The sequence below is a fragment of the Orbicella franksi genome, chromosome 12, assembly GCF_964199315.1.
Source record: "Orbicella franksi chromosome 12, jaOrbFran1.1, whole genome shotgun sequence".
Classification (NCBI taxonomy): Eukaryota; Metazoa; Cnidaria; class Anthozoa; order Scleractinia; family Merulinidae; genus Orbicella; species Orbicella franksi.
Genome location: NC_138156.1, coordinates 20,560,562 through 20,581,342, shown reverse-complemented (window position 1 = coordinate 20,581,342; position 20,781 = coordinate 20,560,562). Strand labels below are relative to the sequence as shown.

The 20,781-nt window shown below is 35.7% G+C and overlaps 3 protein-coding genes across 5 annotated transcripts; all 3 read left to right on the top strand.

Annotated features, from left to right (window-relative positions):
* Nucleotides 1–942: 942 nt before the first annotated feature.
* On the top strand, nt 943–7,598 carry LOC145463814 (uncharacterized). 3 transcript variants are annotated; one of them, XM_081447610.1, is made up of 4 exons: nt 943–1,466; nt 5,177–5,327; nt 5,829–5,962; nt 6,539–7,598. In XM_081447610.1, the coding sequence occupies exons 1-4, from the start codon at nt 1,416–1,418 to the stop codon at nt 6,857–6,859; spliced, it is 657 nt and encodes a 218-aa protein (XP_081303736.1). In that variant the 5' UTR covers nt 943–1,415; the 3' UTR covers nt 6,860–7,598. The 3 variants fall into 3 exon arrangements, with proteins under 3 accessions (XP_081303736.1, XP_081303735.1, XP_081303737.1); XM_081447609.1 differs by having other exon boundaries at nt 943–2,407; XM_081447611.1 differs by lacking the exon at nt 943–1,466 and adding an exon at nt 4,581–5,036.
* A 1,229-nt stretch (nt 7,599–8,827) lies between these two features.
* On the top strand, nt 8,828–13,080 carry LOC145463884 (uncharacterized). Its single transcript, XM_081447678.1, has 4 exons — nt 8,828–9,089; nt 10,973–11,123; nt 12,083–12,213; nt 12,663–13,080. The coding sequence occupies exons 1-4, from the start codon at nt 9,036–9,038 to the stop codon at nt 12,936–12,938; spliced, it is 612 nt and encodes a 203-aa protein (XP_081303804.1). The 5' UTR covers nt 8,828–9,035; the 3' UTR covers nt 12,939–13,080.
* Nucleotides 13,081–18,620: 5,540 nt separating this feature from the next.
* On the top strand, nt 18,621–19,923 carry LOC145464338 (uncharacterized). The gene is made up of 2 exons (XM_081448188.1): nt 18,621–18,895; nt 19,343–19,923. The coding sequence occupies exons 1-2, from the start codon at nt 18,722–18,724 to the stop codon at nt 19,661–19,663; spliced, it is 495 nt and encodes a 164-aa protein (XP_081304314.1). The 5' UTR covers nt 18,621–18,721; the 3' UTR covers nt 19,664–19,923.
* Nucleotides 19,924–20,781: the final 858 nt, after the last annotated feature.

The window sequence follows — 20,781 nt, the reverse complement described above, 5'->3', positions numbered from 1 at the left end:
TTTCATGCCCCACGTGACAGGCTTGACGTTTTGTAATAACGTTGAAACTCATACATTGGGTGAGGGTAACTTGGATTATGACAGGATACAGTTCCCAACTTCATATTGTCAGGCTTCTGAGGTGGAAGCATGTTAGAGTTCAAGTTCAACAATCAATATTTAAAATTATAATGATCTTGAATGATTCCGTTTTCTGCATAGTTTAATAACTTTTGCAGCATATTATCGTAGAATTGAAGCCCATAGTAATTCCCATATGGAATCAAAGCAAGAAATGCATGTATTCAAATAAACTCCAACTGAGAGTTTTTGCTAATATTTGATATTAGGTTATTGGCATAGGGATTCTCTGACTACAAATGGGCAGAGCCTTAACAATTTGTAGACTGTATTTAGACATGGCAAAACAACTTTAGCTATAGCTTAAACCTGTTTCAGACTAGTTTTTTTTTTAATTAAATAATGCTGTCTTAATTTCACTTGAACAATAATTGAGGCTTCAGCTAGCCACCAGGATTTACATATTTTAAACAATTTTCCTATAGGTGAAAAAAGATACTACAGTGAAATTCCAATTACAGTTGCTGTAAAGAATTACTTTTCAAAAATAGTGAATGTAGCTCTTTTGTTGTTCATATCAGTTTGTGAACAGTATTTTTTATAGGAATTACGTAGTGCCTTTGAGAAGGGCGATGGACACTTCATGTACAAACGCAATTGTTCATGCTCTTTGATATATTAGGTAGAGAAAAATAGAAGTCTAACTGTACTTTTCAGCATCCTACAATGATTGGTTGTTGTATCAACAAGTAACAAATAATATTAATAACGTATTATAATTAATATGGCTTGTAACTGGTGCAGTAACCAGAGAATATGTTGTACTCTATGAGTATTTTTATAGTTAACATTAAAATTTATATTAAATACAAAATTGTTGCCTGCATGCTGATTTAACCTTGGATGAGCTCAAGGAAAAGTGATTATGTCTGAAAGAATATTTTGAAAAAATCAACATGTTACCATGCTCTGTCAGTAGAAATACCAAAGACATTTTTAAAAGATACACTAAAATCACAACTTTGCTTGTGCTTGGGATGACCAAACACAAGCAAAAATTCTAATTATCAGTCTGCAACTTGTCCGTTTCCAGTAGATTCCAAAATGGTTCCTATCGGAAAGAATTTGGGAAAGAATTTGGGATAATCCCGGATGTGACAGCTGGTTTTCTTAACTATTATAACACATGAGACCATCATAGTCGCTTGTATAACATTACACCCGCTTTCAGTGTTACGTGCATAGCAACTATCTCTCGACATGCCATCTTTCGACATGCTATGTAACCTGGCCTACGTCAAAATGTAAGCACAAGTGGCTTCTTTGCGGTCGACCTCGACTTTTAGTCATGAAAGATGGATTTATTTGTCATCAAACTAAGGCAAGGAGCATCAAGAAAACATTCTGTGAGTGATAAATCGACTGCTTTGAATGTTTACATCTTTCGAATATTAACTGAGCGGTAGCGGCTCAATTCTACCGGAAGTCACTATTGAGAGCCGATCGAGTACACTAATATCGTTTGAATTATCCCGTAAATCGGGAGTCCACAATCTTCTTCATTCATTTGAGGTCAGTAATTATCATATACTTGTCGTTTGTTCCGCTAATAACCGGAAAAATTGCTAGTTTCACAGGTAAACCGTATTTCAGCCGTTTACATAGCATGTCGAAAGATGGAATGTCGAGAGATGGTCGAAAGATATCGCCTGTGGACGTAACACAGAAAGCGCGTGTAATTTAAATGATTTGTACAAGTTCATTTCTTCCATGCATGAGACACCCATCAGAATAATGTTTTAATAATTATTTCTTGTAAACTACCGGACGTTACTACGCCACACTAACGGACGTTATGTCCGGCGTCCAGCTTCAAGCCTGTACAAATGTGTTAGATGTGAGCCATTGCAAGCTAGTTTTCATACACTGGAGCCTTGCTCAACTTCAATTGGTACATCTGTTTATGGTTTATATTGTGTACGGTCAGTACGGTACATGAGCTGATACACGTGTTCGTATGTGTAAAGCAATTCCGGAAGCGTCTCTCAACAAGGTTAAAACCTCGGAATTAATTGAGTTAAAATCGAAAGGGTTTCCACTCTGGGGACATTTTCTTTTGTCCCAAGATCATACCTAAAGTCACCTATCCGGGCTGAAGTTACTTGCGGGACTTTTCCCGAAGTTAGTTAAACGTTTATCAGCAGAGCTCAGAAAATGTGTCGTCATTCAAACGTTAGTCTCCAAGGAAGAAAGAAATCCAAGCCAAGTTAAAGTGTATTTGTATTGGAAAATCATGTCCGTGATCAAATTGGAAGCAACTGAAGTAGAACAGACAGGATTGACCAAGGTAAACACATTTAAAACGAAGAGATTTAATATTTCCACTCAAACAACTGCAAAAAAATATACGTTTCACTAACTCCATGCAGATATCGATACGGTTGAACTCCGTGGAGATCGAGAATGCATGATTAAAAAGTTAAGTTAAGAATGCATTTTAGTTTTGTTTTGATTTAAAGGAAATTAGTCTGAATTTTAAAGCACTGCTTTACAGCCATAACAGACAGGTCTTTTCTCTTAATTTTATATTTTCACGATAAATATGCATTAAGTGATGTATATATTTTCAAACGACCAACTACCACAGACAGAATTACAAATAACTTTTGAGGTTCTACTATTTTGTCCTCGACTTAGTCGTGCTTTTCTTGAAGTGGAGAAAAGAAAAGATTTCGAAAAGACATCCGCCAAAGGAAACGGAGTGAAAGCGAAACTTTTAGAGTGTTATACATCAATTCCAATCAGGGCAGAATAAATGAGGGATGTTAGAAATTAGACCTGGAACATAATCACCAAGCGAGAAAGAAGTTCTTGCCTGTGTCACGGTCACGGTTTGTTTGTTATTTTTTCGTAGCAGCCCTTTTTTAAAGATATTTGACGACAAAGATTTTTTTACGTATTTACGCCCAGTCGTTTTGTAGCCTAAACAAAGGTCATTCTGTGGTCCAACATTTGATGATGCAATCAGGAGGGGTAAAAACATCATATTCTTTAAAAAAATATATTCGCTTTAGAACTTAACAACTTGTGTCAAATACTTAGGTCTTATTATTGATTGTCATTTAAGTTGGAAAAAACATGCACATGAAGTGAGTAAGAAAATTTCAAGAGGCATTGGTATCCTATCTAAGCTCAGGCATTTTGTTACTGATGATATTCTTACTCAGATTTATTATTCCTTAGTGTATCCCATTCTTACCTATGGCTTGGTTGTCTGGGGAAATACCTACTCCAAAACTCTTAAACCCATTGCAACTTTGCAAAAACAGGCTCTACGTATAATCACATTCTGGTTACTATGCAAAACGCCGTTTTTATGTTTCAGAATTGCCATAATCTATTACCTAAGGTCTTTGACAATTACTTTACATGCATATCACCTGAACATAACTATAACACTAGGCTAGCATCTAAGTCAACATATTATATGGACCAGGTTAGAACTAATTATGGAAAATTCAATCTACATTTCTCTTGTCCTTCTATCTGGAACAATTTGGATGAAAAGATAAAAAGTTTATCTCCGCGTTTATTTAAACAAACCTTGACTAAGCAATTTCTAAGTTCTTATGCTCAATGCTAGTTTAGTATTTTTTCTTTAAGTTACTATCGCTCTTAATTAAACAATGCTCTGTCTATAACTGGTACTGTTACTAATTATATTTCTTTTTATATTTATATCTTTATATTTTTTTTTCTTTCTACCTCTTCTTTTCTTTATTTTTCCTACAACCGATTTAAAGCGTAATAATCCCTGTAACTACTCAGTTCGTTTAGTTTTTATTATTTTAAATAGTTTTTTTGCTTATTTAAGTTTAATGTATTCTTTTGCTGAATGATATTCTACGTATTATGCAAAATGAAATGGTTGTTGGTATTGTGTTGTTAACTGAGCAGCATGTCAGGTGTCCATTCCGTTATAGTGATCGAATATGCCATTTCTCTGTTTAGCCTTTGTCTAGTAAACGTCTACTTCTCCTTCGATCCCACGACGAAGAGGCTTCCAAATGTCTCGATAAAAGGAATAAACCACGGTATAGATTGTACTCATCATGAACTTGTGAACCCTAGCACAAATTACGTGCTCAACTAGTTTTATACTCAATTTTAGCAGTTTAATAGTCTACGCATATCGTGTTTTATAAAAATAAACAAACACGACAAATATTTCGTCACTTCGATTTCCTAAATTAAAAGTATTCATCTAAATGTTTTCATTTTCAAACAGAATTTATCATAGCAGCTTTCAGGTGCTTAGAATCTTCTAAAATAGATTCCCAAAGAATCTCTCCTGTTTTCTGTTTCTGTACTGTACTGGGCTCTTTGAAATTCACACATTCTACGAAAGGTATTTGTGTTGATAATCCTGTTTTGCAATTGCGGGATAAACTATTGTGTTATTTTAATTTCCAGCTTATGAAGATGCATGTCACGCGATCTAACGCTTGACAACCCCTGAAAATACCAAAGACATTCATGCTAATTTTATACCGTATAAAAAGGAAAGTTCTATCTTTTCATTTTCTTAAAGAAAATTTTACTAATCTTTTAGCAAAACCAAAAACCTTTTTTGGCTATTTCTGATCCTTTCGTAGCCTGGCATGGCGCTTTTTAAATTCCGATAGGTGTTCTTCTCTTTTATGTGAAAAAATCCACTAGCGTAACACACTCTCCTGCAGCTTATAAACAACCGGTTTCACACGATCAACGCCAATCATTTGCGAGTAACATTTGTTAAGTCTTTATCGAGCGCGTGACTTCGGGGAATCCCCGAGCTGCAATTTGCATAATTAACTTCCTGCCAGTAACTTTTGTATAAATACAACCGCGGATCGCACTACAGCTAACTACTTTTGGAAGCTATACACTGGTAATCTGCTTGGAAAGAACACTGTCCTGAGAAAAACATGTCTGAGGTACGAGTAGTAAACCGTTGTTTGGTTGCCCTCAACTAGTTCGTTGAAAGTTTATCTAATCTTTAATCGGCTATGAGGTACAAGTAGGTTGTTTGAACACGTATATATCCAAACAAACGTCTATTTTTCTCTTTAAACAGGCAACGGGAATTCAAGCTGCAATTCGTCAACACATACACGAACACCAGCGAGGTGGAAACCTCTTGAAGGCCGACGTTAGAAATGGCCATGTGGATCAAGCACATGTTCCGTTGACGTTTACTGGAACCCGCACAGACGATAGAAGAACAGGTAAACTTTATAAAAGTGTTTCATAGAAATTGGGTCTGATACCAAAAAATGTTTTCATAAAAATTACTTCAAGTGGCCAACACTTCTTCTGAAACTCGAACAAACCAGAATGACACCTCGACTTAAAGTAGCATGATCGAGGAGTCAGTAAAACTCTCTGAAGATTCTCATCACAAGGCAAAGAAATTCAATATTTACACTGGTTCTAAAATTCAGTTTTATGTTACTGTAAAAACAACAAAAACAACAACAAAAAACAAATAAATAAATAAATAAATAGATGAATAAATAAAACGAAGAATTTAAGAAAAATACTGATATTGATAATAACACTTTAAAACCCCTGGTTCGAAAAGAAGGACATGTTAGATAGTACATTGAAAACATTTTGAAGAAGGTACAGTGTGAAATCATATTTTCTGATCTCAAACATTCAAAAAAAAGTATCGTTTCACATGATTATGTTGAATAGTGTTGAACTGAATTCATTTTATTTTCTAGAATTCTATCTCGAAAAAACTGAAAGTGGTGAGTGCCGCCCCTTGATATGTACCATGAGATGTGAATTAGGAGACCAAAATGATCGCTACTATTTGTGTGCAGATGATGACAAAGATGGCAAAGTATTTCTATTGGTGAGTGTTGAACAACAGTTTACTAGTGCCCCTTAAATAGGACAGTACACCTAGGGATGGAGACCTCCCCAAGGTCTATGTTGGTAGCTTTCACGGCTGACAGCATTTGATATGGGACTTTTGAAAGAATCTTTGTTACTGTATTTTTAATTAAATGAAAAATCAGTTGTCTCTAATACTCTAAATTATAAAGATGGAAAACATGCTAATTGCAGAAGGGAGACACTTATTTTTGAAAGGCTTATATATATATATTATTTTTTTTGGAAAGGGGGAACGGAAAAGGCTACACGTACATTAATATTGTTTTTGACTTTAAATGCCTTGACATCAAGGAGGGGGGATGGACCAGTTTGTGGACGGCAGCCCTGGGAAGAGGCATTATTACAACGTAGCATTGAAAGAATGTTTTTTCCATAGTGAGTAACTCAAGTGATCAAACTTTTCAAATTTTAATAACAATATCGTATATCTGTAAACATTTGTAGCCAGAGATCGTTTTTAAATTTTTATTATGTTCAACCCTGGCTACGGTCCTTCAATATTTTTACGCATTCAAATTTTCTTTCCCACTAGAAATCAAATGCTCAAGACCTCAAAGATAAGAAGTTCATGTTTGGAATCAAAGTTGCTAGTGACGGTGGACACTACTACACAATCATGTCATTGAGCACCGGAATGTTTCTCGTCAGCGACAACGAGGGAAATGCATCTTTGAAGAGATTTAAAGAACAACCGGAGGACTTACAAACATGGTTTCATTTCATGCCCCACATAACAGGCTTGACGTTTTGTAATAACGTTGAAACTCATACATTGGGTGTGGGTAACTTCAATTATGACAGCATACACTTTGCAACTTCATATTGTCAGGCTTCTCAGGTGGAAGCATGTTAGAGTTTAAGTTGAACAATCAATATTTAAAATTATAATGATCTTGGATGATTCAGTTTTCTGCATAGTTGAATAAATTTTGCAGCATATTATCGTAGAATTGAAGCCCATAGTAATTCCCATGTGGAATCAAAGCAAGCAAGATATGTATTCAAACAAGCTCAAACTGAGATTTTCGCTAATATTTGAGGTTAGGATATTTGCATAGGGATTCTCTGACCACGAATAGAAATAGACTTAATGACAACTTTTAGACTGCATTTAGACATGGCAAAACAACAGGTTAAAACCTGTTTCAGGCCAATTTAATTAAATAATGCTGTCTCAATTTCACTTGCAAAATAATTGAGGCCAAGTTGCAATAAGTGGAACTAGCCACAATTTTTAGGATTTAAATATTTTAAATCATTCATTTCCTATAGGTCAAAAAGACAGCAAAACAATATACTACCATGACATTCACATTACCGTTGGTGTAGAGAATTGTTTTAAAAATAGTGCATATAGCTCCTTTGTTTTTCATATCAGTTTGTAACTAGTTTTTATAGGAATTAATATCATGACTAATAGAAGAGGATAATAGACATTCCATAATGGACATTCCATATACAAACCCAATTGTTCATGCTGATTGATATACTAGGCAGAGTAAACAAAAATGTCGTGAATTTTTTAATACCCTAAATAACAAATAATAGTAATTACATATTATAACTAATATGGCTTGTTACTGGTGCAGTAACCAGAGAATATGTTGTACTCTATGAGTATCTTTATAGTTAACATTAAAATTTATATTAAATACAAAATAGCTGCCTGCATGCTGATTTAACCTTGTATGAGCTCAAGCAAAGGTGGTTATGTCTGAAAGAATATTTTGAAAAAATTTATATGTTACGATGCTCTGTCAGTAAAAATACCAAAGACATTTTTAGAAGATACACCAAAATCATATTTTTGCTTGTGTTTGGGATGACCAAATACAAGCAAAGTAACAGCCCCGTTACTTTCAGATTTAGCAGGCAAAAAGGGCTCTTACTTTCGGGTAACCGTTACTTTTAGATGGTTTAAAAAGGTCTGTAGGGGACTGACGGAAACCTTAGCTTTGAAAGGTTTTATCAGGAGGAAATTCACAAGCACCTGATGAATTCTTAATGAGATTGAGAAAGATAAATATGGCTACAGGATTAACCAATTATAATTGGTCAAACACATGAGTCAACCTAAATCACCCCTTCCCTTCCCCCGTCAATCGAAATAGTGGACTTACCCATGGCCATATATAGCGGCGAAAGGCTGCAAAGCCCGACAACGCAAATACACCTTTTGTTGTTCATTTACAGAAAATATCCATTCATTTGTGTCCAAATTTGTTTCATTATGGTCAAGATACTTTCATTTACACCAATATGACCTTCATTAACTGGAATTGGTTAATCCCACAAAAAATGAAATATTTGAATTGAAAATTATAATTATCAGTTTGCAGTTGTCCGTTTCCAGTAGATTCCAAAATGGATTCCTATCGGAAAGAACTTGGGATAATCCTGGATGTGACAGCTTGTGTTTTCAACTATTATAACACATGAGACTATCATAGTCGCTTCTATAACATTAATTTAAATAATTTTCAGCAAGTTTATTTCTTCCATGCATGAGTCACCCATCAGAATAATGTTTTAATAATTATTTCTTGTAAACTACCGGACGTTACTACGCCACACTAACGGACGTTATGTCCGACGTCCAGCTTCAAGCCTGTACAACTGATGTGTTAGATGTGCGCCATTGCAAACTATTTTCATACACTGGAACCTTGCTCAACTGGAATTGGTACATCTGTTTATGGTTTATATTGCGTACGGTAAATGAGCTTATACACGTGTCTGTATGTGTAAAGGAATTCCGGAAGTGTCTCACAACAAGGTTAAAAGCTCGGGATTAATTAAGTTGAGTTCAAATCGACACTTCCACTCTGGGTTAATTTTCTTTTGTCCCAAGATTGTGAAATTTCCCTACCTCAAGTAACTTATCCGGGCTGAAGTTACTTGCGGGACTCTTCCCGAAGTTAGTTAAACGTCTATAAGCAGAGCTCAGAAAATATGTCGTCATTCAAACGTTAGCCTCCAAGGAAGAAAGAAATCCGAGCAAAGTTAAAGTGTATTTGTAGTGGAAAATCATGTCCGTGATCAAATTGGAAGCAACTGAAGTAGAACAGACAGGATTAACCAAGGTAAACATATTTATAACGAAGAGATTTAATATTTCTACTCAAACAACTTCAAAAACTATACGTTTCACTAACGCCAGAAATCGATACGGTTGAACGCCGTGGAGATCGAGAATGCATGATTAAAGAGAAGCTAAGATTGTATTTTAGTTTTGTTTTGAAATTAGTTTGAATTTTAGAGCACTGCTTCACAGCCATAACAGACAATTACAAATTAGTACTTTGTCCTCGACTTTGTCTTGCTTTTCTTGAAGTGGAGAAAGGAAAAGATGTCGAAAACACATCTGCCAAAGGAAACGGAGTGAAAGCGAAGCTTTTACAGTGTTATACATCAATTCCAATCAGGGTAGAATAAATGAGGGATGTTAGAAATTAGAACTGGAACATAATCACTAAGCGAGACGGTAGTTCTTTTGCTGTTGAACTTGTCACGGTCACGGTTTGTTTGTTATTTCTTCATACAGTTTTGTTTTTGAAATATTTGATGAGAAGAACTTTTCTTACGTGTCGTTTTGTCGCGCCCAGTCGTTTTGAAGCCTAAACAAAGTTTATTCTGTGGTCCAACATTTGATGATGCAATTAGGAGGGGTATAAAAACATCATGCTCTTAATAAAAGAAATCTGTGAAAATATTCGCTTTAGAACTGAGCAACAAGTCAAGTGTCCATTGCGTTATAGTGATCGAATATGCCATTTCTATGTTCAGCCTTTGTCTAGTAAACGATTACTTCTCCTTCCGGATCCCTCGACGAAGAGCCTAGAGTCAGTAGAGAATGCGTTCTTCTAAATGTCTCGATAAAAGCTGATCAGATATCGGTAAATAAACCACGGTATAGATTGTATTCATCATGAACTAGTGAACCCTAGTATATTTACGGAACAAATCACGTGCTCAACTAGTTTTATACTCAATTTTACCAGTTCAGTAGTCTACGCATATCGTGTTTTATAAAAATAAAGAAACACGACAAATATTTCGTGACTTAGATTTCCTAAATTAAAAGTATTCAACTCAATTTTTTCATTTTCAAACAGAATTTATCATAGCAGCTTTCAGGTGCTTAGAATCTTCTAAAATAGATTCTCAAGGAATGTATTCTGTTTTCAACTTCTACACTGTACTGGGCTCTTTAAAATTCGAAACTATTTGTGTTAATAATCCCGTACAAAATTGCAATATAAAGTGTAGTGTTATTTTCCAACTGGTGAAGATGCATGTCACGCGATCTAACGCGTGACAACCCCTAAAAAGGCTAAGATGTTCATGCTAATTTTATGCCGCATAAAAAGGAAAGTTCTATCTTTTCATTTTCTTAAAGAAACTTTTACTAATCTTTTAGCAAAACCAAATTGAAATCTATGCTATCTATTTCTGATCCTTTCTCTCGTAGCGTGGCATGGCGATTTTCAAATTCCGATATATGTTCTTCTCTTTTATGTGATAAAATCTAGAATTTTCCCCACTAGCGTAGCACACGCTCCTGCGGTTTATAAGCAATCAGTTTGACACGATCAACGAGAATCATTTGCGACTGACATTTTTTTCAGTCTTTATCATTTTCTTCGTAGAGCGGGTGACTTCGGGGGATCCCCGAGATGCAAATTTGCATAATTAACTTCCTGTTCGTAACTTTTTGTATAAAGACAACCCCGGATCACAATTCCGTCGTACTACAGCTATCTACTTTTGGAAGCTATACACTGGTAATCTAGTTGGAAAGAACACTGTCCTGAGAAAAACGTGTCTGAGGTACGAGTAGAAAACCGTTGTTTAGTTGTCTTCAAGTAGTTCGTTGAAATTTTATCTAATCTCTAACCGGCTATGAAGTATAAGTACGTTGTTTCAACAAGTATATATACAAACATCTATTTTTCTCTTTCAATAGGCAACGGGAATTCAAGCTGCAATTCGTCAACACATACACGAACACCAGCGAGGTGGAAACCTCTTGAAGGCTGAGGTTGGAAATGGCCATGTAAACCAAGCACACGTTCCGGTCACGTTTACTGGAACCCGCACAGACGATAAAAGAACAGGTAAACTTTATAAAAAGTTTCATACAAACTGGGTCTGATACCAAAAAATGCTTTCATAAAAATTACTTCAAGTGGCCGACATTTCTTCTGAAAATCGAACGAACCGGAATGAGGACTCGGCTTAAAGTAGCATGACTAAAGAGTCAGTAAAACTAGCTAAAACTCTCTGAAGATTCTCATCACAAGACAAAGTACTTCAATATTTACAATGGCTCTAAAATTCAGTTTTTTACTGTAAAAACAATAAAAACAGTTATATAACTAGATAAATACAGGAATAAATAAAACGAAGAATTTAAGAAAGACACTGATATTTATAATGGCATTTTAAAATCCCTGGTTCGAATATAAGGACATTTTAGATAGTACATTGAAAACATTTTGAACAAGGTGCAGTGTAAGTGAAGAATGATCATCGCAGTTAATTTTTTTTTTCAATTTAAGCAATTGGAAAGAAGAAGCCTGAAGCCCGTTGAAGCCCTGATTTTTTCAGGCTTCTTCTTTCCAATTGCTTAAATTGGAAAAAATTTACTGCGATGATCATTTTTCACTTTCATCTACAACCGCAGTTCATATATGAATTATTTCATATAAACTTCACATCATTTCACTCCTCACGGGAAGATATGAACTCAATTAATTGACCTCGCTCCCAATGTGTGGCTTCATAGATCAGTTGGTAGAGCATCGCACCGGTATCGCGGAGGTCACGGGTTCGAATCCCGTTGAAGCCCTGATTTTTTCAGGCTTCCTCTTTCCAATTGCTTAAACTGGAAAAAATTTACTGCGATGATCATTCTTCTCTTTCATCTACAACCGCAGCTCATATATGAATTATTTCATATAAACTTCACAAGGTGCAGTGTGAAATCATATTTTCTGATCTCAAACATTCAGAAAAGTATCGTTTCAAGTGGTTATGTTGAATAGTGTTGAACTGAATTCATTTTATTTTCTAGAATTCTACATAGAAAAAACTGAAAGTGGCGAGTGCCCATTGATATGTACCATGAGATGTGAATTAGGAGACCAAAATGATCGCTACTATTTGTGTGCAGATGATGACAAAGATGCCAAAGTATTCCTATTGGTGAGTGTTGAACAACAGTTTACTAGTGCCCCTTCAATAGGACCGCACACCTGGGGATGGAGACCTCCCAAAGGTCCGTGGTCATAGCTTTCACGGTTGACAACTTTTGATATAAGACTTCTGGAAGAATCTTTGTTACGGTATTTTTAATTAAATGAAAAAATCAGTTGTCCCTAATACTCTAAATTATAAAGATGGAAAACATGCTAATTGCAGAAGGGAGACACTTATTTTTGGCGGGGCTTGTCTTTTTTTGGGGGGGGGGGGTGGAAGGCTTGAGTTACAATAATATTGTTCTTGACTTTAAATGCCTTGACATTAAGAAAGAGGGATGGGCCAGTTTGTGGAGGGTAGGGGGAAGAGGGATTATTACAATTTAACATTGAAAGAATATATTTTCCACACACTAACTCAACTGATCAAACTATTCAACTTTTCTTTCTCACTAGAAATCAAATTCTGAAGACCTTAAAGATAAGAAGTTCATGTTTGAAATCAAAGTTGCTAGTGACGGTGGACACTACTACACAATCATGTCATTGAGCACCGGAATGTTTCTCGTCAGCGACAACGAGGGAAATGCATCTTTGAAGAGATTTAAAGAACAACCGGAGGACTTACAAACATGGTTTCATTTCTTGCCCCACGTGACAGGCTTGATGTTCTGTAATAACGTTGAAACTCATACATTGGGTGTGGGTAACTTCAATTATGACAGCATATAGTTTGCAACTTCATATTGTCAGGCTTCTCAGGTGGAAGCATGTTAGAGTTCAGGCTGAACAATCAATATTTAAAATTATAATGATCTTAAATGATTCAGTTTTCTGGATAGTTTAATGAATTATCCAGAATTTCATCATAGAATTGAAGCCCAGAGTAATTCCCATGTGGAATCAAAGCATGCAATATAAGTATTCAAACTCAATTTGAGATTTCAGGTTAGGATACTTGCATAGGGATTCTCTAACCGCGAATAGAAATAGACTTTTAGACTGCATTTAGACATGGTAAAACAACTTTATCTATAGGTTTAAACCTGTTTTAGGCCAATTTAATTAAATTATGGTGTCTTAATTTCACTTGAACAATAATTGAGGCGAAGTTGCAATAATTGCAACTAGCCACAATTTTTAGGATTTAAATATTTTAAATCATTCATTTGCTATAGGTCAAAAAGACAACAAAACAATATACTACCATGATATTCACATTACTGTTGCTGTAGAGAATTGTTTTAAAAATGGTGTATATAGCTGCTTTCTTGCTCATATCAGTTTGTAACTAGTTTTTACAGGAATTAACATCATGACTATTAGAAGAGGATGGACATTCCATATACAAACCCTATTTTTTGTTCAAGCTTATTGATATATTAGGCAGAGGAAAACAAGATGTATAGATTGTAATTTTTAATATCCTACAATGATAGGTTATATCAATAAGTAATAAATAAATAATATTAAGTATATATTATACCTAATATGGCTTGTAACTGGTGCAGTAACCAGATAATATGTTGTACTCTATGAGTATCTTTATAGTTAACATTAAAATTTACATTAAATACAAAATTGTTGCCTGCATGCTGATTTGACCTTGTATGAGCTCAAGGAAAGGTGGTTATGTCTGAAAGAATATTTTGAAAAAAATCTATCTGGTACGAGACACTGTCAGCAAAAATACCAGAGACATTTTTAGAAGATACACTAAAATCATAACTTTGCTTGTGTTTGGGATAAGCAAGTACAGTAAAACCTGTATTAAGCTGACATTGGGACCCTCACTAGTGTTTTGAGCAGGGTGTCTGCTCAAAACAGGTTGTAATATGTTGTGCAATAATAGTTAATTATTAACTCTTTTGTAACACAGTGTAACACAGTGTAAGATCAAAGACTAGCACAGTACGATGTCCAGTAAATCAATGCATCAATCTGGAGTAATCACTTAGCCATTTAAAATGACATGGCTGAACAATGTCAAAGGAGTCTCAGCTGAACCTTTAGAAGACAAAAGCCCTTGAAGTGTTTGCTTATTGCAGGTTTTGTGCACCAAAATGCCTTAATATTTGTGTCCGTGTCTGCTTAACAGAGGTGTCCACTGATCGCAGGTTTATTTTACAGTAAATGTGGAGGAAAATTTTGGGACTTCAGGTGGTAATAGACGGTGTCCGCTTAATATGGGGCAGCTTAATACAGGTTTCACTGTAGTTATTACTGGTAATTATATTAAAAAAATAAAGGCTCAACTCCCAAAAACTACTAGTACTCTGCCCAAAACAATAGCCTTTAAAGAAATTCACGAGCATTTCACCAAACTGATTATGAATTGAACAACAACAACAACAAAACCGAGGAATCTACATTTATAGAAATTATTCAGGCATAATTTGAATATTTTTTTTGCTGACAGCTTTGCAGTCCTTTTGTCGGCAATAGCTTTACCAGTCTTTCACCAATAACCATTAAAGAAATTTACCCAAGCACTTCACCAAACTGATTACGAAATGAACAACAACAACAGCAACAAAACCCAGGAATCTACATTTATAGTAATTATTCAGTCATAATTTGAATATTGTTTTACCGACAGCTTTGCAGTCATTTTATCGGCAGTAGCTTTACCAGTCTTTCACCAATAACCATTAAAGAAATTCGCCCAAGCATTTCACCAAACAAAGAAAACGAGGAAATCTCCATACTTTGTAAACAAAATATGCAAATCACCACGTACGAGCGTCAAATGCAAACTTAGCAAATCCTGTTCGCTTTTAAAGTTAGAATGAATGAATGAATGAATGAAGGAAAGAAGGAAGGAAGGAATGAATGAATGACTTCAGTTAGGTGTCAAAGAGTATTTAGCTAACAAAAAAAATGCGTTCTTGACCTTTCTTGGTTGCCAACCGTACCAAAAGAAATTTTAGCAGACTACGAAGCTCTCCCCTCTAGCTCCTGCTAACTGGTGTACTAGCTCAAAGAAAACTTCAAAACTCGCCGAGCAGTATTTATGAAATAATACAGTTTCATTATTTTCAGAAGTGAAGTTACAACAAAGCAGAACGAAGAGTACAGTCGCTTACCACAATTTGGCAATATTCACTCTTCCAGGCAGAAACTTGTGAACACTGAACTGAACTAATGTTTCTGCCGTCATTCCCTATTCCTGGCTCGCTAAACTTCTCGGCATTCCTCACTTATATTTCGCCTCCACTCTATAATCCTGGCTCGCTCGGCTTCGCGTCGTTCCTCGCTTATATTTCAAGGAATTTTTCATTTTTGTTTCGTCTCCTTTCTCTAGCCTTGGCCCGCTCTCTTTGGCTACTGCTTTGCCTGTTAATTCTTGCTCTCTGCCGTTCTCTTTCACGTTTCCTGTCTTGAAAACGTAATATCAACTCCGCTATCGTTTGTTGATATAACAACAGAAATAAGTTTTCTTTTCTAAATGGAAAGCTTCTGTTTAAAACGACACCTCTCTCTCAAAATGGTTATGGTGTTTCCCTCCAGATAAACGCGGGCTGCCCAATTTCCCGCCGAAAAAATATGGCATTCTTCAGCTCCCCCGCTCGGGTTACCTAGAGACTCCCCTATCCTCCCCTCCCCAAGAGTGTGCTCGTTGGTGATGTCATAACCAATCTTTCTCGGCTTGATGACTTACCAATGTTGTTGCGCTTCGGAAGCTGAACCCCTAAATTTTGATTCTGTGGATTTGGTGCGGTTTTCTCAATAAATAAAGAAAGCGATTTCCGCCGAAATAAAGGCCATGCAATTTTCGTTCATTGTGTATGTTTTTTTGTCTTCTGTAAAAAATGAAGGCAGCCAATCCCTTTTTCACTAAAACTTTGAGTAGTACGTTGTTATAAATTAACACAAATGAATAGTTTTTGAGGTTTTAGAACTTTTCTGCGCTTTTTTTGACGTGGAGAAAACAACCGATTTCAAAACGAGATCTGCTAAAGAAACCGAGAATAAAAGTACTATACATGTACGACCATGTACATCAATTCAATCGTGGTAGAAGAAATGTAGGGTGTAAGAAATTAGAACTGAACCATAATCACCGAGGGTGAGACAGCAGCTCTTTCGCTATGAGAACTGTACTTCCAATCATTGTCACGGCCATTTCTTTACGAAAGCTTTCTTTTACAACTGCGCAGTAAGTCAGTTGTACGCTACGTTGTACCTATCAAATATTCCATTTCCAATTGTCTTGTAAACGTGTTCTCTTCTCAGAGTCTCTCGAACTAAATATACAGTCCGACAACAGTGGACTAAGACGACTTAAGTACTTGAGACACTGATGTAATGCCATAAATTATCTGTGTTCTGGAAGTGAGGTTTGAAAAAACACTGCTCTCTTTAAAATCAAAACTTTCAGGAGAAATTGCGGGGATAAACGCGTCCAACATAGTAGGTAGGGTGGGAAGTAGAGGGGCGAGGGAAAGGGCAAGTGAAGTTGCATCCGCGCAGGACTGTTTGTTTAGTGTGCCAGAAAAACCGCCACAAGTGCAAATTTGTCCTAGAAACAAGACTTTTGTGCATAATTGTAGTAACTTGTCGCTCCACCGCCGAAAGTTTTTTTCGGGGACAATCCGCTGAGCAATGTGGGGACAGTGCGCCTGCACTGTACTCGCTTAACCTCTCCGGCCGAGAGAGAAACTCGAAAGTGTAACAGCTCTCATGAGCTTAAAGTTCTATTTGTCGTCATAGTGTATAGCTGTTATTGTTTTAGGGCTAGGTGCATTGTCTCTGTGGCTTGTTTTACTGTTCTCTCAAAGGAAATCGAGCCATTCATGAATGTGAGATGAGAGCTGCTACATGAACCGAGAAACTGCGTTATATTTAGAACTCGTGAACCCTGATCGTGATTCTGGAGAAACAAATCACTTGCTGAAATGGTTTTATACTTAAATACTAGTTTTTCACGTAACGTCTACCCATTTCAGGTTTTATAAATATAAAGAAAGACGGCAAATATATCGTGACTTAGATTTCTTAAATTAAAAATGTTCGTCTATAAAATGTTTTCATTTTCAAACAGAATTTATTAAGTAGCTTTCAGGTCCTCAGAATCTTCTAAAAAAGATTCTCAAGGAATTTGTGTTGCTTTATCCCTCTGTAATTCTGCTCTTTTCCTTCTTACCGTTCAATTTCAAATATACTAGGAATGTATTTGTGTCAATAATTCTTAACAGAATTGTGCGATAAACTGTAGTGTTTTAAAATATTTTCCAGCTCATGAAGTTGCAAGTCACGCAATAGATCGCGTGACAGCCCTAAAATACCAAGACATTCATGCTAATTTTATGCCCCGCAAAAAAGGAAAGTTCTATCTTTTCATTTTCTTAAAGAAAGCTTCCCTAACCTTATAGCAAAACCAAAAACCGTTGAAAGGTATTCCTGATCCTTTCTTTCGCAGCGTAGCATGGCCCTTTTCAAATTCCAATAGATGTTCTTGTCGATTTTTTATGTGCTAAAATGTGGGGTTTTCTCACTAGAATAGCACACTTTCCTGCAACTTGTAAACAAACCCCATTGACACGATCAACGAGAATCATTTGCGACTGACATTTTTTAGGTCTTTATCGAGCGCGTGACTTCGGGGAATCCCCGAGCTGCAATTTGCATAATTGACTTCCGGTAACTTTTGTAATATAAATACAACCCCGGATCACAATTCCGTCGTACTACAGCTATCTACTTTTGGAAGCTATACACTGGTAATCTAGTTAGAAAGAAACTGTCCTGAGAAGAACATGTCTGAGGTACGAGTAGAAAATCGTTGTTTGGTTGCCTTCAAGTAGTTCGTTGACATTTTATCTAATCTTTAATCGGCTATGAAGTACAAGTAGGTTGTTTCAACAAGTATATATCCAAACAAACGTTGATTTTTCCCTTTAAACAGGCAACGGGAATTCAAGCTGCAATTCGCCAACACATACACGAACACCAGCGAGGTGGAAACCTCTTGAAGGCTGAGGTTACAAATGGCCATGTAAACCAAGCACATGTTCCGGTCACCTTTACTGGAACCCGCACAGACGATAGAAGATCAGGTAAACTTTATAAAAGTGTTTCAAAGAAATTGGGTCTGATACCAAAAAATGGCTTCATAAAAATTACTTCAAGTGGCCAACACTTCTTCTCAAAATCGAACGAACCAGAATGACACCTGGGCTTAAAGTAGCATGACTGAAGAGTCAGTAAAACTCTCTGAAGATTCTAATCACAAAGACAAAGAAATTCAATATTTACACTGGTTCTAAAATTCTGTTTTATGTTACTGTAAAAACAACAAAAATAACAACGAAAAACAAATAAATAAATAAATAGATGAATAAATAATATGAAGAATTTAAGAAAAATACTGATATTCATAATAAAACTTTAAAATCCCTGGTTAGAAAATAAGGACATGTTAGATAGTACATTGAAAACATTTTGAACAAGGTGCAGTGTGAAATCATATTTTCTGATCTCAAACATTAAAAAAAGTATCGTTTCAAGTGATTATGTTGAATAGTGTTGAACTGAATTCATTTTATTTTCTAGAATTCTATCTAGAAAAAACTGAAAGTGGTGAGTGCGGCCCCTTGACATGTACCATGAGATGTGAATTAGGAGACCAAAATGATCGCTACTATTTGTGTGCAGATGATGACAAAGATGCCAAAGTATTCCTATTGGTGAGTGTTGAACAAAAGTTTACTAGTGCCCCTTCAATAGGACTACCCACCTGAGGATGGAGACCTCCCCAAGGTCCATGATTATAGCTTTCACGGTTGACAACATTTCATATAAGACTTCTGGAAGAATCTTTGTTACTGTATTTTTAATAAAATGAAAAATCAGTCGTCTCTAATACTCTATTTTATAAAGATGGAAAACGTGCTACTTGCAGGAGGGAGACACTTATTTTTGGCGGGGCTTATCTCTTTTGAGGGGGCGTGGGGGAAGGCTTGAGTTACAATAATATTGTTCTTGACTTTAAATGCCCTGAAATCAAGAAAGAGGGATGGGCCAGTTTGCGGAGAATAGGGGGAAGAGGGATTATTACAATTTAACATTGAAAGAATATATTTTCCACACACTAACTCAACTGATCAAACTATTCAACTTTTCTTTCTCACTAGAAATCAAATTCTGAAGACCTTAAAGATAAGAAGTTCATGTTTGAAATCAAAGTTGCTAGTGACGGTGGACACTACTACACAATCATGTCATTGAGCACCGGAATGTTTCTCGTCAGCGACAACGAGGGAAATGCATCTTTGAAGAGACTTAAAGAACAACCGGAGGACTTACAAACATGGTTTCATTTCATGCCCCACGTGACAGGCTTGATGTTCTGTAATAACGTAGAAACCCATACATTGGGTGTGGGTAACTTCAATTATGACAGCATACAGTTTGCAACTTCATATTGTCAGGCTTCTGAGGTGGAAGCATGTTAGAGTTCAGGCTGAACAATCAATATTTAAAATTATAATGATCTGAAATGATTCAGTTTTCTGCATAGTTTAATAAATTATCCAGAATTTCATCATAGAATTGAAGCCCAGAGTAATTCCCATGTGGAATCAAAGCATGCAATATATGTATTCAAACAAACTCAATTTAAGATTTGAGGTTAGGATACTTGCATAGGGATTCTCTAACCGTGAATAGAAATAGACTTAATAACAACTTTTAGACTGCATTTAGACATGGTAAAACAACTTTATCTATAGCTTTAAACCTGTTTTAGGCCAACTTAATTAAATTATGGTGTCTTAATTTCACTTGAACAATAATTGAGGCCAAGTTGCAATAATTGCAACTAGCCACAATTTTTCGGATTAAATCATTCATTTGCAATAGGTGACAAAGACAACAAAACAATATACTACCATGACATTCACATTACTGTTGCTGTAGAGAATTGTTTTAAAAATGGTGTATATAGCTCCTTTGTTGCTCATATCAGTTTGTAACTAGTTTTAATAGGAATTAACATCATGACTATTAGAAGAGGATGGACATTCCATATACAAGCCCTATTTTTTGTTCAAGCTGATTGATATATTAGGCAGAGGAAAACAAGATGTATAGATTGGATTTTTTAGTATCCTACAATGATAGGTTATATCAACAAGTAATAAATAATATTAAGTACATATTATAACTAATATGGCTTGTAACTGGTGCATTAACCAGAGAATATGTTGTACTCTACGAGTATCATGGTTAACATTAAAATTTATATTAAATACAAAAAATTGTTGCCTTGTATGAGCTCAAGGAAAGGTGGTTATGTCTGAAAGAATATTTTGAAAAAAATCTATATGTTACGAGACACTGTCAGCAAAAATACCAAAGACATTTTCAGAAGATACACTAAAATCATAACTTTGCTTGTGTTTGGGATAAGCAAGTACAGTAAAACCTGTATTAAGCTGACATTGGGACCCTCAATAGTGTCCACTTAATGCTGGGTGTCCGCTCAAAGCAGGTTGTAATATGTTGTGCAAGAATAGTTAATTATTAACTCTTTTGTAAGACAGTGTAACACAGTGTAAGATCAAAGACTAGC

Excerpts from the sequence above, each read along its gene's own strand:
- LOC145463814 (XM_081447609.1), top strand. The coding sequence starts at position 2,354 with ATGTCCGTGATCAAATTGGAAGCAACTGAAGTAGAACAGACAGGATTG. Across the intron at positions 2,408-5,176 it reads AACAGACAGGATTGACCAAG|GCAACGGGAATTCAAGCTGC; the intron begins GTAAACACATTT and ends CTCTTTAAACAG. Across the intron at positions 5,328-5,828 it reads CACAGACGATAGAAGAACAG|AATTCTATCTCGAAAAAACT; the intron begins GTAAACTTTATA and ends TTTATTTTCTAG.
- LOC145463884 (XM_081447678.1), top strand. The coding sequence starts at position 9,036 with ATGTCCGTGATCAAATTGGAAGCAACTGAAGTAGAACAGACAGGATTA. Across the intron at positions 9,090-10,972 it reads AACAGACAGGATTAACCAAG|GCAACGGGAATTCAAGCTGC; the intron begins GTAAACATATTT and ends CTCTTTCAATAG. Across the intron at positions 12,214-12,662 it reads ATGCCAAAGTATTCCTATTG|AAATCAAATTCTGAAGACCT; the intron begins GTGAGTGTTGAA and ends CTTTCTCACTAG.
- LOC145464338 (XM_081448188.1), top strand. The coding sequence starts at position 18,722 with ATGTTGAATAGTGTTGAACTGAATTCATTTTATTTTCTAGAATTCTAT. Across the intron at positions 18,896-19,342 it reads ATGCCAAAGTATTCCTATTG|AAATCAAATTCTGAAGACCT; the intron begins GTGAGTGTTGAA and ends CTTTCTCACTAG.